Here is a 16,949-nt window from a genome sequence, read left to right as displayed (position 1 = left end):
TAAACTTTCTTTTTCAGACTGTATTTTTTTTTATTCTAGAATTGCTTTTTCACGAATTTTTTTATTTCAGAATTGCTTTTTCATAATGAAATTTTGATTTTCCAATTCGCATTTCCTTACCACATTTGACTTTTCAGAATGTATTTTTTAAATTCTAGATTTTTTAAATTCATGTGCAGGTAGAATTTACCTTAGACTTATTAGCTTTGTTCATTACTTGGTAGTTCAATTCCTTGACCAAATTATGATATTTTATCTCCGATTTGAACCTGAAATCTTAACTAGAGTATTAATTGCCATTTGGTGGTCTCTGGTATATACACTATGGTTAATAGTGTATGAGTTACATGCCTCTCTAGCTTTTATATGTGACTAAATAATTCACCATGATACTGCAGAGGAGCAAAGATTAAGTGATGCACCAGCAATATCATGTGCAGGATTATAACAACAATCAATTTTCAGCTCAGTGGAAGTACCCTTATGTTTAAGGAAGCATTCCATTATACAACATGGAAAAAGTACAACAAAGGCTAATTACGAAGAGGCTGTTTAAATCAATGGCTCTACATAACGATCATGAAGTATGGAACTGTAAACCAATTTGAACAACACCATGGAAGACTAAATACAATGTTTGAACAGAGTGGAAAAAATCTCCAGAAAGTCTTCACTGGCATCTCATTTTACTACATAGCAAGAGGATTGTTTCATGCAACTGCTTCAGGAACTGGGGTATACCAGCCATGATGGATCTCCACAGCCTTCTTTCTTCGGGCAAGCCGAGCCTTGCGATTTGCTGCGGTGTTCCTGTGCAGTGTTCCTGATCTAACAGCTTTGTCAATTGTTGAGTATGCCTCTCCAATCAACTTCTCAATAGGGAGAATTTCTTCGGATGCCGCATCTTGTTTCTTCTTCAGAACTTCCAGAGCTTCCAAAACCTGTAGACCAAATATTATGTAAAAGCTAGAAGTTGAGATGGTAGCACAGAAGATAAGAGAAGAGGTATTAACACCAAGTTCTTCTGACAAGAATTAGGAGCGGTATTCTGAGAGTATTTTATATTCTGAACAAGATCAGAAGCGTTTGCTGCAGTTTAATCTACCCACAACTACAAGTCACTATGTTAAGTAAAACATAAACCTTTACTGTTTGCAAGAGCTTAACATAAGTACTGCAGTTATTACATCTGTCATCATGTAAAGATTCATAACTTTTTTTGGAGTCTCCAATATTAGGTTAGAGTGGACTGAGCTTGCACAAGTAATTGTACTAGAATACTCAATGCTGTTATACTAATAGAAACAAGGAACATTAGTAAAGTGTTTTACATCATGCATGTCATGTTGTCATGCTAACATGAGTCCTATTTTTCTCACCATTTTTCATCTTTTCCCGACAATTCCAACATCAAGAAGAATTTTCCAGAGAAACTAGAAGAATGCTGAGTCTCACACACAAGAGGTGGAATCACCAATGGGTTGTAGGAAGACATGCCATACTTTGTTTAAAAAAGTTGGTCTAAACGGACAAATAAGAACAATCATGTCTTCCACTCTAGAGTGTGATGCCAACAGAAAACCCAAGTGTTTCTCAAGCATAGTTTGGTACAACTAAAAGTAGGAATGAAAAAGGGATATTGAATACTATCTGTTGCAAAGACCTGTAAGGATGTAACCACTTCATTTTAGACACTGTAAGTAAAGATTTATCACAACCTTTTCCCATGAAAGCAAAACATTAAATTAGTGTGAACATCAACAAAAATTAATAGAAGAAAAACATGAATGACACTTATTCTTTTTCAGTCTATTCTAGCAACCTACCAAAACTTGGTTGAAAAGAAAATCCATGCCTCTTGAAAACAATAAGATACAAACTATTTAAACCAACCCTGAACACAGCATCCTGCAGTCAATGTTACTCCTAAGTTCACCATATCATCTTCTCCTTCATAGCTCTCATACTCCATATCATCAACATGTATTTTTTTCTTCTTTCTCTATCTCTCCCATTTCTAACATACTGTAAGCCCATATTTCCCAATGAGTCAAGTGAGTTGCACATTATAGACAACTGACATTACTCCATAGCAAAAAAACAAATACAATACAACTCATTCATAAAACTAACAATTGAGTGAAACATGATAAAATTTAATTAAAAAAAGAGACTATAAACTCCGGGGTTTGGGGCATAAAACATTATTTTTTTAACTCACCTTCTTCGGGTGAAACAAGGTATAGAATTGGTCATCCACAACACATAATAATAATAAAAAAATAGGTTCCATTCTAAAGTCTTGTTTGAATAAACTATTCAACAAACGCCTATAGTATTGTTGACATAATTTATAGAATTAACTTATACATAGGCTAATTTATAAAATTTCTCTCATTCAACTTTTCCAAAAACTAATTTTAACTTGTGCATAAGTGAATTTTAACTTGTGAAAAAAACTTAATTTATTTTATCTTTCCTATTATTGAGAAATTTATCTAACCAAGACCTAAAACTGTCTTCTGAATGTCTGAGAATGAGTGTAATTGAATGAAGTGAAATGCAAAAAAGAAACAGCATAATACAAAACAGCATTATACAATCTCAGTGAGATTGGTGACTTTTCTCATAACTACTTCAAAAGTCATATCTGGGACTGTTTCTAATAAATTGACTGTACACAAAATGTTTGTAGTTTGGACATTTTTTAAACAAAACAACATGAAACTGACTTCACCATCCTTGGATAAGATCAATTCCATGCTAAACAAAAAATGCAAGTTCTCCAGTCAAACCATTCAATTGGAACATAACCCAAACCAAAACAACTCCAATAACATAACAGAGAGGTTCCACCTTCTTAGTGCGCGTTTTTATTTCAGATTTGCGAGCTTTGTTGTAAATGCGGCGGTCCTCGGCTTGGCGAGTTCTCTTCACGGCGGAATCCACCTTCTTCTTGGGGGCAGCCTCGCAAACCACAGAGGCGCGTCTTTGCACTGTGCTCAGCGGCAAGCAGTTACCTGAAACCAAACCAAACCCGACACGGGCCCACAATTGAAAACTCCAGCAAAACCGAATCTTTCGTGTCTTGTGATGAAAATAAGGGAAAAAAAGAGAAGCCCCATGAAATGGGGTGGTTGGTGAAAGGTACCTTGTGAGAGGAGAGGGTGAGAGAGGCTTTTGGAGAAACTGAGAGAAGTGGAATTGGAAACGGAAATGGAGGAGGAAGTGAGGGAAAGGTTCCTCATTTGGGAGGGAAGGGTAAGCCATGAGCATGAAACTGCTGTTGCCATATCTCTCTCTGTGTGTGAGAAAAGAGGCAATCCTCTCTCTTTATCCGTTGAGAAGAGATGACGATGATTGTTATTTGTTGAAGTTTCTATGCGATATATTTTCGTACTACCCATACTACCCTTACTGTGTTCTTTATTAACCTTATATATAAAATTTATTTTTCTTCTTCAAATAACATTCAAATAGTTGATTGAACTTATAACATCTTGATCAAAGTGTCTTTGTTTAAAATTATGTGAAATACAAATTCATATAAATCAGATTATAACATCTTGATCAAAGTGTCTTTGTTTGAAATTATGTGAAATACAAATTCATATAAATCAGACAAGGAGTGGGTGAAGCACAAGAATTGTAGCTCAATTTTTAAGAGATTGTTGATGTGATAAAAAATTTAAGTGGATCTTCTCGATTGGATGTAAGGAACGAAGATTCTCTACAACATAGAATAAACATATAAATATTTGTGAAATGTTAGCTTAAGACGGTGTGCATCGTTTAAGCATGTAAATGCTTATCAAACATCAAAAAAAGACTACATAGTGTTATATCGTTTGACATACGAAACATTTGCGTTTTACATGATCTGATATTAAACAAATACTTGTGTTTTACATACAAAGCATGTCTTTATGCTTTGTTCTTTTCGACACTTAATCAAAATCATGAGTGTGAAACTTTTTTTCTAACAATTCCTTTTCTTTTGTTCACATTGCTTGAAACACGTCTCTTAAGGCCTTGAATGAAATTATATGTCTATAAATAAGCCAAATTGTCTTGTAAAATTATACATACAATAAAATAAAATATTAAACAAAATACACATTAGATTTATGAAGCTATAAACACAAATGTCAAAGAAATGAGTGTTAAAAGAACACTTCAAAAGCTCACAGTAGACATTGATATGGAAAAAATGATGAAAAAGGCCTTACCACACAATAACAAGAATAACTACAACATCAATTGGAAGCGTCAAGATAAAGTTATCAAACGAACAATGTGCTTGTGAGATCCCAAGATAAAACTGAGAGCACAAGATAAAGATAGTACAAAAGTGTACTATATGAGCAAAGAAAGAGAATTACTCATGGTTAGCAAGATAAAAAAAAATGAGTGACAAACAAAGAGTTAAATGAATGAATCACTCATGGACTCTACAGAGACTAGTAGATGAAGTCTACAAAGAACTCAATGGATCAATCATCATACTCAAGTGTTAGACAAAGTCTAAACACAAAATTCTCAAAAGGAAAATACACCAGATGTTTGTTAAAATGTGTTATGTTGCACGCAAGAAAGCATGAGCCTTACACATACCAGACAATGATCGAATGAACGTAGCAGACAAAGATCATGTACTGGACGAACAAGTGATAGGGAAGTTTCCATACTTAATTCTTTCACTTTTACATGTGCTATTCAAGTGTTCTAAACATTTGTTTGATTATGACGAGTTATACAAATCATATTTATCAAAACACAATGCTTTAATTAAAACCTTAGAATATTTTCAAATAAGTTTCAACGAATACATCTTCTGACTACTTTATCTAATATATTGAAAACATTATGACCTTAATAGTGTTGAACCAAGTGGTGTTCAAGCTTTGAAGAATCCAAACCCTTTGAAGGATGTTGAAGCCTTGTTTGTGCTTGTTGTTGCTATGCTGGTTTAGTTTAGTTCTAGGGTAGTTTGAGTGTTGTAATCCACCTCTTGATCGAATATAAAACATAGACATTCTCAATATTTGTGAAAGTAAAATGTTTTTCAAACTAAGTTAAAACAACCGATTGTTTTGTCGAAACAACCGATTATTTATACTTAGATGTTTTGAGAAAAGATTGAAAACTGTTTTTCAAATGGTTGAGCTGTTAAAACCAAAACAACCGATTGATTCGAGGAAACAACCAATTGTTTGTTTTGGGACCATAACAGAAAAACTGTTTTATCTTTGATTGAGCTTTAAATGATTTAACTGCTTACGCTCCAGTCATTAAATGCTTTGACCAATCATTAAATGCAATTTAAGAGTTTGTTAAGATTTGATAACAAACAACATCTTTGAATAAATTCAGAAAAACAGATTTGAGTAACAATCTTTTACAAGATTTTTGAATAGAGTTTTTGAGTTTTTCAAAGAGCTGAGATTGCTAAGAGTTTGTGATTGATCAAAGTGTGTGGAATAGGATTCTGCTTGTATTGATTTCAGATTATCTTCTGTAACAAGTGTAATCCTTGTACTCTGTGAAACAAGTTTCGTTTCTGTGTTTGTTGAGATTGGCTGTGTGTTCTTGAGGGGATCAAGATCAACAATCTTAGTGTTTATGTGTTGGCCAAGAAGAGTGTGTGTCTTGAGGTGTTCAATGTCACTTTCTTGGTTGTGGTGTAAGTGATCAAGGTGTGATTGCTTAGTGGATTTCCTCAGGGTTTCTGAGAAGACTGGATGTAACTCTGGATTTGGAGTGAACCAGTATAAACATCTGTGTGCATTCTCTCTATCCCTAACTCTTTAAATTCAGTTTTGATATTTGTTAACTGGTATAAACAACCGATTGTTTCGGTAAAACAACTGATTGTTTTTACTAGTGTTGTGTCTTTTGCTTTATGTTTTGAAAAACTAATTTCTTAATCAAGGTTTTCTTGAAGTAATTTCATTCAAGGCTGAAAAGTATTCGAAAACTCTCTTTAAACAATTCACCCCCTCTAGTTTAAAGCCATATATTCTAACAATTGGCATCAAGAGCTTGGTTCTTGAAAGTTATTCAAGTTGATCCAAAAATCTTTTTTCTATGGCTGGAAAACTATCTTTTGAGTAAGGTGCTTCAATCTACAAACCACCTTTATTCTGTGGTTTGAATTACAAATATTGGGAAGCAAGAATGAAAATCTTTATGGAATCTATTGATCAAGGAATTTGGGATTCAATTGAGAATGGTCCTTACATTCCAAAATTTAATAAGAATGGTTCTTTCTTTGCAAAACCTTGGTCTCAATGGACCAATGATGAATGTAAGATGGCCAAGCTTGATTGTACTGCTCAAAACATAATAGCTTCTGCACTAGATACTAATGAGTTTTTCAGGATATCAAAATGCAAAACTGCTAAGGATATGTGGGATACACTCAAGGCTGCTCATGGACACAATGAACCAAAGGAGGCAATGACAAAAAGTCAAGCAAGAAGGAAAAGAAGGCAAAATAAGAAAAGCCTCAACCTTTGCTTCATGGCCAGAAAGGAGGATGACTCAAGTAGTGTAAGTTCATCAAACTCCTCAAACTCTGAAAATTATGGTCAATTGCTTCAAGCCTTTCAAGAAACACATGAAGAAGCCAACCGATTGGCTTTCTTGAACAATCAGTTAAAAGAAAAGAACAGTTGGCTTGAAAACAGAGTAAAAACACTGGAAGAGGAATTAGAAAATTCAAAAATAGATTTTGGAAATCTTGAAATCATTTACAAAAACTCCTCGTGCAAGTGTGATACTCTAGTTTGTGAAAATTGCGAAAATCTTGAAAAGAAGGTCCACTATCTTGTTAAAACTGTGGATAAACTTTCTAAAGGCCAATCCAACTTTGAGAGTGTTCTAGCATCTCAAAACTGTGTTTTTGGAAAAACTGGATTGGGTTTTAATCCACAAAACAAACAAGATAGATTTTCAAAATCATTTTCGAAAATGCCAGAAAAACAATCGATTGGACCATCGAAACAACCGATTGTTACATGCTTCTATTGCATGAAAAGAGGCCATTCTGTGAGGTTCTGTAAAATCAGAAAATATGTTGTTCCTAAAGGTCTTATGAAGTGGATTCCTAAGGGTAATAAAGCTTTAATTGATGAGTGTAAACCAAATGGACCCACATTCATAAGGGGACCAAATCTTTGTACTTGAAAATCCTTTTTGTAGGAAATCTTGGAGGAGAGCAAGCAATTGTGGTACTTGGATAGTGGATGCTCCAAGCACATGACAGGGGACAAATCAAAGTTCCTGAGTATCTCCTTTAAGCAAGAGGGTCATGTCACCTATGGAGACAACAACAAAGGAAGGATTCTTGGGAGAGGATCCATAGGAGACAAAGACATCTTGGTAATCCATGATGTGCTTTATGTTGAAGGCCTAAAGCATAATCTGTTGAGCATTAGCCAACTATGTGACAAGGGATATCAAGTGATGTTCAAGTCAAACACATGTGAAATCTGTCTACCCATCACCAAAAAGGTAATGTTGGTAGGTAAGAGAGTTAATAATGTGTATCTTCTAGATATCTCTTCACCATGTTCAATTGGATGTCTTCTATCCAAGCAAGATGAATCTTGGCTTTGACATAGAAGAATTGCTCATATTTCACATGAATCATTTGAACAAGCTAATTTCAAAGGATCTTGTGATTGGGCTGCCAAAACTCAAGTTTGAGAGGGATCACATTTGTAAAGCATGTCAAAAAGGGAAACAAGTGAAAAGTTCTTTCAAAATTAAAAATGTTGTTTCATCTTTGAAACCTCTTGAACTTCTTCACATGGATCTCTTTGGACCCTCAAGAACTATGAGTCTTGGTGGAAATTATTATGCTCTTGTTATTGTTGATGACTATTCTAGGTACACTTGGACTCTTTTCTTGGAATCAAAGAGTGATGCCTTTTCTGCATTCAAAAAGCTAGCAAGAAGGTTGCAAAATACAAAGAACAACAACATAGGTTCTATTAGAAGTGATCATGGAGGAGAATTTCAGAATGAGAAGTTCAGCAAATTCTATGAGAAGATGGGAATTCTGCACAACTTCTTTGCTCCAAGAACACCACAACAGAATGGAGTGGTAAAGAGGAAGAACAGGTCTCTTGAAGAGCTAGCAAGGACAATGCTTAGTGAATCATCACTTCCTAAGTACTTTTGGGCAGATGCAGTGAGCACCTCATGTTATGTGATGAATAGGGTGCTTATAAGGCCTATTTTGAAGAAAACTCCATATGAACTCTTCAATGGAAGGAAGCCTAACATCAGTCATCTCAAAGTCTTTGGCTGCAGCTGTTTTGTTCTCAACAATGGAAAGGAAAACTTGGGAAAGTTTGACGAGAAAGCGGACCTTGGTATCTTCATAGGGTATTCACTCACAAGTCATGCATATAAAGTCTACAATAAGAGGTTGATGACTGTAGAAGAATCAGTTCACGTTGTCTTTGATGAGGTAGATTGTAGAATCAATCAAATCCCAAAGACCAGTGCTGAAGAAGATGAACAGAGCATCAGTTTGGAGAAGCTGGAAATCTGTGCAGAAAAACAACCGATTGATTCGCAGAAACAACCGATTGAAATTCTGTAACAGAGTGAGCTGCCCAAGGAGTGAAGGATTCTTAGAGATCTGTCAGTGGATAACATCATAGGGCAGGTAAAGGAAGGTGTCTCCACACGTAGCTCCATCTCAAACTTCTGCAGGCACACAACTTTTGTCTCTCAAATTGAACCTAAGTCAATTGAGGAAGCTCTCAAGGATGAGAAGTGGGTTGAAGCTATGCATGAAGAGTTGAATCAGTTTGCAAGGAATGAGGTATGGTTTCTTGTTCCTAAAACTAATGAAATGAATATTATTGGTTCGAAATGGGTTTTCAGAAACAAGCTAGATGAGGATGGTGTGATCACAAGGAACAAAGCAAGGCTAGTTGCCAAAGGCTACAATCAAGAAGAGGGCATAGATTATGGTGAAACCTTTGCTCCTGTTGCTAGATTGGAGGCTGTGAGGCTGCTGCTGGCTTTTGCGTGTATGAGTGGTTTCAAAATCTTCCAAATGGATGTCAAGAGTGCCTTCTTGAATGGCTACATCAATGAGGAAGTCTATGTAGATCAACCACCGGGCTTTGAAGATCATAAGTATCCCAACCATGTCTTCAAGTTGAAGAAAGCTTTGTATGGACTGAAGCAAGCTCCAAGACAGTGGTATGAGAGGCTTAGCAACTTCCTGCTATCTCATGGATATGAAAGGGGAATGGTAGACAAGACTCTCTTCATCAAGAAGTCAAATGCAGAAATAATTCTTGTGCAAATCTATGTTGATGATATCATCTTTGGTGCTACACAAGATAGTTTGTGTGAAGAATTTGTGGCTGCAATGAAAGGTGAGTTTGAAATGTCTATGATGGGAGAACTGTCTTTCTTTCTTGGATTGTAGGTTAAGCAAACAAAGGATGGGATCTTCTTAAGTCAATCAAAGTATTGCAAGGAGATTCTCAAGAAATTTAAAATGGAGAGTTGCAAAGAAGCAAACACTCCAATGCCATCAAGCTGTTACATGGATGCGGATGCTGCTGGAAAGGGTGTAGATCAAACAAAACACAGAGGATTGATTGGATCTTTGCTTTATCTAACAGCTAGTAGGCCGGACATCATGTTTGCGGTGTGTCTATGTGCAAGATATCAAACAAATCCTAAAGAGTCACACTTCAAAGTTGCAAAAAGAATTCTGAAATATCTTAAAGGAACATCATTTGTTGGATTATGGTATCCTTCTCACTCTCCAATTCATTTAATTGGTTATTCAGATTCTGACTTTGCAAGTTGCAAGCTAGATAGAAAGAGCACAAGTGGCACTTGCCACCTTCTTGGCTGAAGCCTAATCTCATGGCATAGCAAGAAGCAAGCATGTGTTGCTCTCTCTACTGCTGAGGCTGAATACATTGCTGCTGGAAGCTGTTGTGCACAAATTATGTGGCTCAAACAACAACTTGCAGACTTTGGATTTCAAATCAGCAAGGTTCCTTTGATGTGTGATAACACAAGTGCCATCAATCTTACCAAAAATCAGATTCAGCACTCAAGGACCAAACATATTGAGATAAGGCATCATTTCATCAGGGATCATGTAAACAATGGGAATTGTGAAGTGAAGTTTGTGGAGACCAAACTGCAGTTAGCTGACATCTTCATAAAACCTTTACCAAAAGAGAGGTTTTTCTTCTTAAGAAATGAGTTAGGTATCCTTGATCTTAATAATCTCTCCTAAATATGTTTTGATACATGCTAAAGTCTATTTGTGCAGACAAATAGGGGGAGAATTAATTGGTTCTTGTATATATTTATCTGATATTGTATAATCTGTTAAAATCTCTGATATAAGTGTTTTCTGCTGCTGCTGATAAAAACAACCGATTGTTTCGTGTAAACAACCGTTTGTTTATCATGTTTTATGCTTTGAATATATAAAAATCTAACTTGCTGCTGTAAGAAGCATTGGATAGTATAAATGCTATTTTTGCAGGTACTGCTTCCGATTCAATCAGATCAAACACAAGCACCAGGGATTTATCTTCATCAAATAGGGGGAGATTGTTGAACCAAGTGGTGTTCAAGCTTTGAAGAATCCAAACCCTTTGAAGGATGTTGAAGCCTTGACTGTGCTTGCTGTTGCTGTGCTGGTTTAGTTTAAATCTGGGGTAGTTTGAGTGTTGTAATCCACCTCTTGATCGAATCTAAAGCATAGGCATTCTCAATCTTTGTGAAAGTAAAATGTTTTTCAAACTAAGTTAAAACAACCGATTGTTTTGTCGAAACAACCGATTGTTTATACTTAGATGTTTTGAGAAAAGATTGAAAACTATTTTTCAAATGGTTGAGCTGTTAAAACCAAAACAACCGATTGATTCGAGGAAACAACCGATTGTTTGTTTTGGGACCATAACAGAAAAACTATTTTATCTTTGATTGAGCTTTAAATGATTTAACTGCTTACGCTCCAGTCATTAAATGTTTTGACCAATCATTAAATGCAATTTAAGAGTTTGTTAAGATTTGATAACAAACAACATCTTTGAATAAATTCAGAAAAACAGATTTGAGTAACAATCTTTTACAAGATTTTTGAATAGAGTTTTTGAGTTTTTCAAAGAGCTGAGATTGCTAATAGTTTGTGATTGATCAAAGTGTGTGGAATAAGATTCTGCTTGTATTGATTTTAGATTATCTTCTGTAACAAGTAAAATCCTTGTACTCTGTGAAACAAGTTTCGTTTCTGTGTTTGCTCTGATTGGTTGTGTGTTCTTGAGGGGATCAAGATCAACAATCTTAGTGTTGGTGTGTTGGCCAAGAAGAGTGTGTGTCTTGAGGTGTTCAAGGTCACTTTCTTGGTTGTGGTGTAAGTGATCAAGGTGTGATTGCTTAGTGGATTTCCTCAGGGTTTCTGAGAAGATTGGATGTAACTCTGGATTTGGAGTGAACCAGTATAAACTTCTGTGTGCATTCTCTCTATCCCTAACTCTTTAAATTCAGTTTTGATATTTGTTAACTGGTATAAACAACCGATTGTTTCGGTAAAACAATCGATTGTTTTTACTAGTGTTGTGTCTTTTGCTTTATGTTTTGAAAAACTGATTTCTTAATCAAGGTTTTCTTGAAGTAATTTCATTCAAGGCTGAAAAGTATTCGAAAACTCTGTTTAAAGCGTCAAATGATTACAACAAAGTTATTGCAAAGTGAGATTCGTGGAATTCGAGGAAGAGTTAATTTAAGAAGATGCATAAAGAACTAGTACGTCACTAAGTGAAAAACATAATTTACATTATGGAGAACAAGATTAAAGAAACATCAGATAAATCATATCAACGTTCCCATAAGAGAAAGAAATTGAGAAAACATGTGACACGGAAAATTTCATACTCAACATCCAATGCAATTACGGTGAAATCATATGCGACAAAGATAAGATTCAAGTCATAACCTTTAAAGGGTCAACAAATCACATCAGAAGATCATAAAGGAAACAATTCAAATTGTTTCAAATGAAAGACGCGAAGAATATTATCAAAGCAGAAGTTGCCATATATAGCGTTTGATGAGACAAAGATGATGGACAAGTCGCGAAATTAAAAGATACCCTTGGATCACATCATTAATTGTAACGTTCATAAATGGACAAGAAGGGAAACAAATCAAATCACATTCAATGTCCAAGATGTGGAGGAATTAATGAACAATACATCCGACAAGAAAATTGAAATTGGTGACATCACCCCACATCCAAATATTCTAACATAGGGTTCTATTGAAAATTAAACTAGCTTTCCTTACTTGACTTTGAATAGATGTGCTCACAAAGAGCTCAAATCCTACAAAATCCAATGATAGCTTAACCTGCATCACAGAGTCCTAATCAATGATCTAACTAAACAACTAGGACTCTGAACTATCAAGGACTAATCTTGAAGCTAGAAACACTACATGCAAAACATATGCCTAAAAAAAACCTAAAAAGTGTAAAACTAAATCAAAGGAAAATGAGCAAAATTGAACTTACTCTAACTAAAATTATGATAAAGCAATTTGCTGCCAAGAGTCTAATGGCGGACTGCAATCGTCAATCTGATAACAAATGGGTTCAAAAAGTTAGAGAGAGGGTAGAGGAAGGAAAAAAAGAAAGTTTAAAGAGATGGTGATTCTATTAAAATGAAACCTAAATAACTAATTTTTCTATTTATATACCCTTTCCACTTTAATAATAAAATATTTAGGTGACATTTTAGAACCACTTCTATTCTAAAGCTATTTTCGAGGTCCTTACATAATCTAAATATATAATATAATCAAATATCTTTATATATATATATATATATGTGTGTGTGTGTTTTTTTAGTAAAATGCAATTTCAAACATGTTTTAGATGATGTTGATTTTACTTGAGAAACATGTATGATATTGGAACAATGAAGATTGGAATTTATGAAAGAAATGTCAAAATAAACAATTAACCAAAATACAATGATTTCAAAGTAAGAAACAAAATGAGGAAGAAGAAATTGAAGCTATATGAGTATAAAGATGCAAAACATTAAATGGAATGAAGATGCAAAACATTAAATGAAGATGAGTATAAAGATGCAAAACATTAAATGAAGATTCTTCTTTCAATTCACATTATCAAGGGCCCTCAAAGTTCATTTATTCACTTTTCTTTCTTCATAAATCGTCTCCCATCACCGAAAACAAATGAAAACAATCTTCATCTTTTAATTCATTTCAATAGTACATTTATGAAAGCAAACACAACATAAAACAAACTCATTTCAACTAAACTCACAAATATAATTTATTTGAATTTGATCATGTAGATTCAAAGATTATATATATATATATATGTGTATTTATGTATATGTATATGTATAAAGGCCATGTGGGGGTGGGGGCAGAAGGAAGTAAGATAGCTAGGGTTGAGTGGTCTAAAGAGTGTCAATATAAATAAAGAAGGGGATTATGTATTAAAGATATAAAACACTTCAATGAGGCTCTAATTGGAAAATGAAAATAACATTTTATTACACATGATACATGGAGACAAATCCTAATATCTAAATATGGTGATTGGAGAAAAATAAATACACCACATAGGCCAAGAGAAGAATAAAATTGGTGGTTAGATATAAAGAAAGTGTGTGGGACTGGCTATAGACAAAACTGGTTTAAAAATAATATAAGTTGGATCTTAGGAAATGGTGAGAAAATCAGGTTCTGAATGTCATGTAGCTCATTTGGAAGATGGAATAACAATAATTGGGTATGGGAGTTCAAGTGAAGGAAATATTGGTTTGAATAAAAAAAGTCCATGGTAGAAGCTTTCAATTTAGACTTAAGAAAATTTATAACAAATAAAAATAGGCTAGATATTTGCAGTGGAAATGGGGAAATTCATAAACTTATTTAGTTAGGTTTGCGTATGACCTCTTGCATAACAGTAATGTAGGTTATTAGGAGAATTTCTTAAGTGGAATATGAAAACATATGTTGTTCCAAATGCTAAAACTCTAGTGTGGAAGATAGGCCTGAATAGAATTCATACTAAGTTGAATCTACAAAATAAGGAAATGGTTATGGGTACAAATATTTCCCCCCTTTGCTAGCAATAGGTAGAGACTACCCAACACTTGTTTTTTGAATGCAAAATTACTTTTCAGTTTGAAATTTATGTTTCAGGTGGATTGGAATTTCAAATATGATGCATAAATATTTTTGGGATTTTTTTATCAATTTAATTGTCAAAGTTTAAGTAATAAGCATAATTTAGTTTGGAAGACTATATGGACAACTGTGATGTCCGAAATTTGGGAAAACAAAAATAGAGTCGTGTTTAAAAATACAATGTGATGGAGAAGAATCACAAATGAAAGGGTGAGTATGAATCACAAATCTGAATAAAAAAGAAAAACTAATTTTAGTTATCCAATATGGTGCTTAAGTCCAATATCATATTTACAAATGACCTTAAACGTGCTCCCTGTCGAGGACTCAAAATTCATCTGGTATTTTTTCATATGTAATTAGAATTGCAAGCAAGTACAAAATATGTTTTATATCATAAACGTGAAGTTGATATAGAGGTAGGTTTTCACTATAGGCAGTGACATATATTAAAGTAAATGAAGATGATGAATATTCCTTACAGTAAAACATATACTCTACTAGCCATTTTTTTTCTCTTGGACAGAAAATCAACTACAAGATTGTGTTAATCATAAAAGTTCAACAAGTACAAAGGGATCCATGTCAACTGAAATTATCTAAGATAAATACGAGGGTGTAGGTTGATGGGATGAGAAAAACAGGCATAATGGTTCTTAGCAATGCACTCTGGGTTGAAAGTCTTTTTTGGGCTTAGCAACAATACAACATGGGGCAGTGCTCATGTTTGAAGATAAAGTTATCCAATATTTTATTCCCTGTCATCTATCATTATGTAATTATGCTCATATTGAGTGTAGAATGTTATATTTTAGTTGAGTCTCTTTGGAGGATTTTTGACCATCATGGAACTATTTTTTTTGCTTTTTACCAAAATGGGGTCCGTTTTAAAAAAATTACAAATTTGGGGCAAGTCGTGCCAATTTGGCACGAATTCATATGCATAACTTGTCCCAATTTGACACGATTCTGCCATGTCATACTAAAGTCGTGCCAACTTGGCACGACTTCTGCCATGTCAAACTGAAATCGTGCCAACTTGGCATGACTTCTGCCACGTCATATTTTTATTTTATTTTTTTAAATTTTATTGTTTATATATTGGGTAGTAAGTTATGTAATGCTAAAAATTAATTTAATATCTTGATCATCACCCTCCACGAAGACCTCAACGACAAATATGAAGACCACATTGTGGCACGTCTTCCCATAAATAATTTACTTCTAGTTCAACTTTATATTTTTATTTTATATCTTGTAATGAATCTTACTAATTTGTTTAGTTCTAATTAATCTTTTCTCATCATTTAGTGTTATGTAAAATCATTCCTTCTCTAGCTATTTATTTTGCAAATTCAAAACAATAATTCTCTATTTATTTTTCAAATACAATAAATTTTCATTTATCTATTTATTTCCAAATTCAATAACAATTTTCTTCATTTTTTAATTAATCAAATAATCAAGTTATTGTATTACATTACCGTCAAACATGATCCATACACGATTATCCAATTTTTTGTTCCTTAAAACTAACACTTTTAGAAAATTATGCATCAAATTAATTTTTAACATTACATAACTTACTACCCAATATATAAACAATAAAATTAAAAAAAATAAAAAATAATGAGGTGGCAGAATATGACATGGCAGAGTCGTGTCAAATTGGGACGAGTTGTGCATATGAAGTCGTATCAAATTGGCACGACTTGTCCAAATTTGTAATTTTTTTTAAAACGGATCATATTTTGGTAAAAAACAAAAAAAAATAACCCCATGATGGTCAAAAAACCCTCTTTGGGAGAACAATATAGCCGATCTATGGTGACATGTGGTTAAGTTTTTTGTGAAGTTATCCTTTTGTAGAGGTTGGTTGGTCTTTTGCATATTACAATACATTCCCTCTTTATGTAGAAGTTTATGTATATGGGTTGAAATACCCATGTATCTTTTTATTTATATATTCCTTTTGCTGATTAAACAAAATTTCAGAAGAATGATCCTATAATCTTATACATTACTTTCTTAAAAATAATATTGTGAATTATATCACTAGTTCACACTTCTAGTTTGAATCTTGTAAGAGAGAATAACCATATAATCTTATATGTTACTTTCTTAAAAATAATCTTGTGAATCATATTAATATTAATAGTTCAAACTTCTAGTTTGAATCCAGTTTATATAAGAGAGATTAAGTTATTTTAGGAGCAACTCTTAATGATAATTATTTTCCATCTTTGTTTTTTTTTTTCATAATCTAAAGAGTAACTTACTTTTAATTGTTAGATTAAAAAAAAATGAAAATTCTTAAAAAGTAATATATAACATCAAGTTAAATTATATAGTAGGGCAAAAGAAAATTAAGTGTAGCATTGAAAACAAAACTCATCTTGATTAGTTTTGTAAAGAAAAGTTAAAAGTTAAAAGGTAAAGTTGTTTGTGCAACATATTTCAATTTGTTGGAATAAAATTTGTTGGACACATGTGGGTTCTTATGTCAATATGGAGATGAATTGTAGATATTATGATTATGCCACAAACTAGGCGTTGAAATGGTGTAGTACGGATCCTCAAGCAATGACATAAAATATTTTTACATAAGATTTTCAGATTAGATACTTCATCAATCAAGCAAGTAACAACCCTTCCTCCACTCAAAATTATTCTTTACTTTTTTTTTCCCTCCACAAAGAAAGAGAAATTTATTCTATTGA

The 16,949-nt window shown here is 33.5% G+C and overlaps 1 protein-coding gene across 1 annotated transcript; it reads right to left on the bottom strand.

Annotated features, from left to right (window-relative positions):
• Positions 1 to 458: 458 nt before the first annotated feature.
• LOC137813944 (small ribosomal subunit protein bS20c) lies at positions 459 to 3,413 on the bottom strand. Its single transcript, XM_068616471.1, has 3 exons — positions 3,152 to 3,413; positions 2,857 to 3,020; positions 459 to 941 (listed from the first exon to the last, which is right to left on the bottom strand). Exons 1-3 carry the CDS (start codon positions 3,405 to 3,407, stop codon positions 711 to 713), a joined length of 651 nt encoding a protein of 216 aa, XP_068472572.1. The 5' UTR covers positions 3,408 to 3,413; the 3' UTR covers positions 459 to 710.
• Positions 3,414 to 16,949: the final 13,536 nt, after the last annotated feature.

Source organism: Phaseolus vulgaris, chromosome 11 (assembly GCF_000499845.2).
Source record: "Phaseolus vulgaris cultivar G19833 chromosome 11, P. vulgaris v2.0, whole genome shotgun sequence".
NCBI classification, from domain to species: Eukaryota; Viridiplantae; Streptophyta; class Magnoliopsida; order Fabales; family Fabaceae; genus Phaseolus; species Phaseolus vulgaris.
The sequence above is the reverse complement of the archived record's forward strand: the minus strand, read 5'-3'. Positions and strand labels throughout refer to the sequence as shown.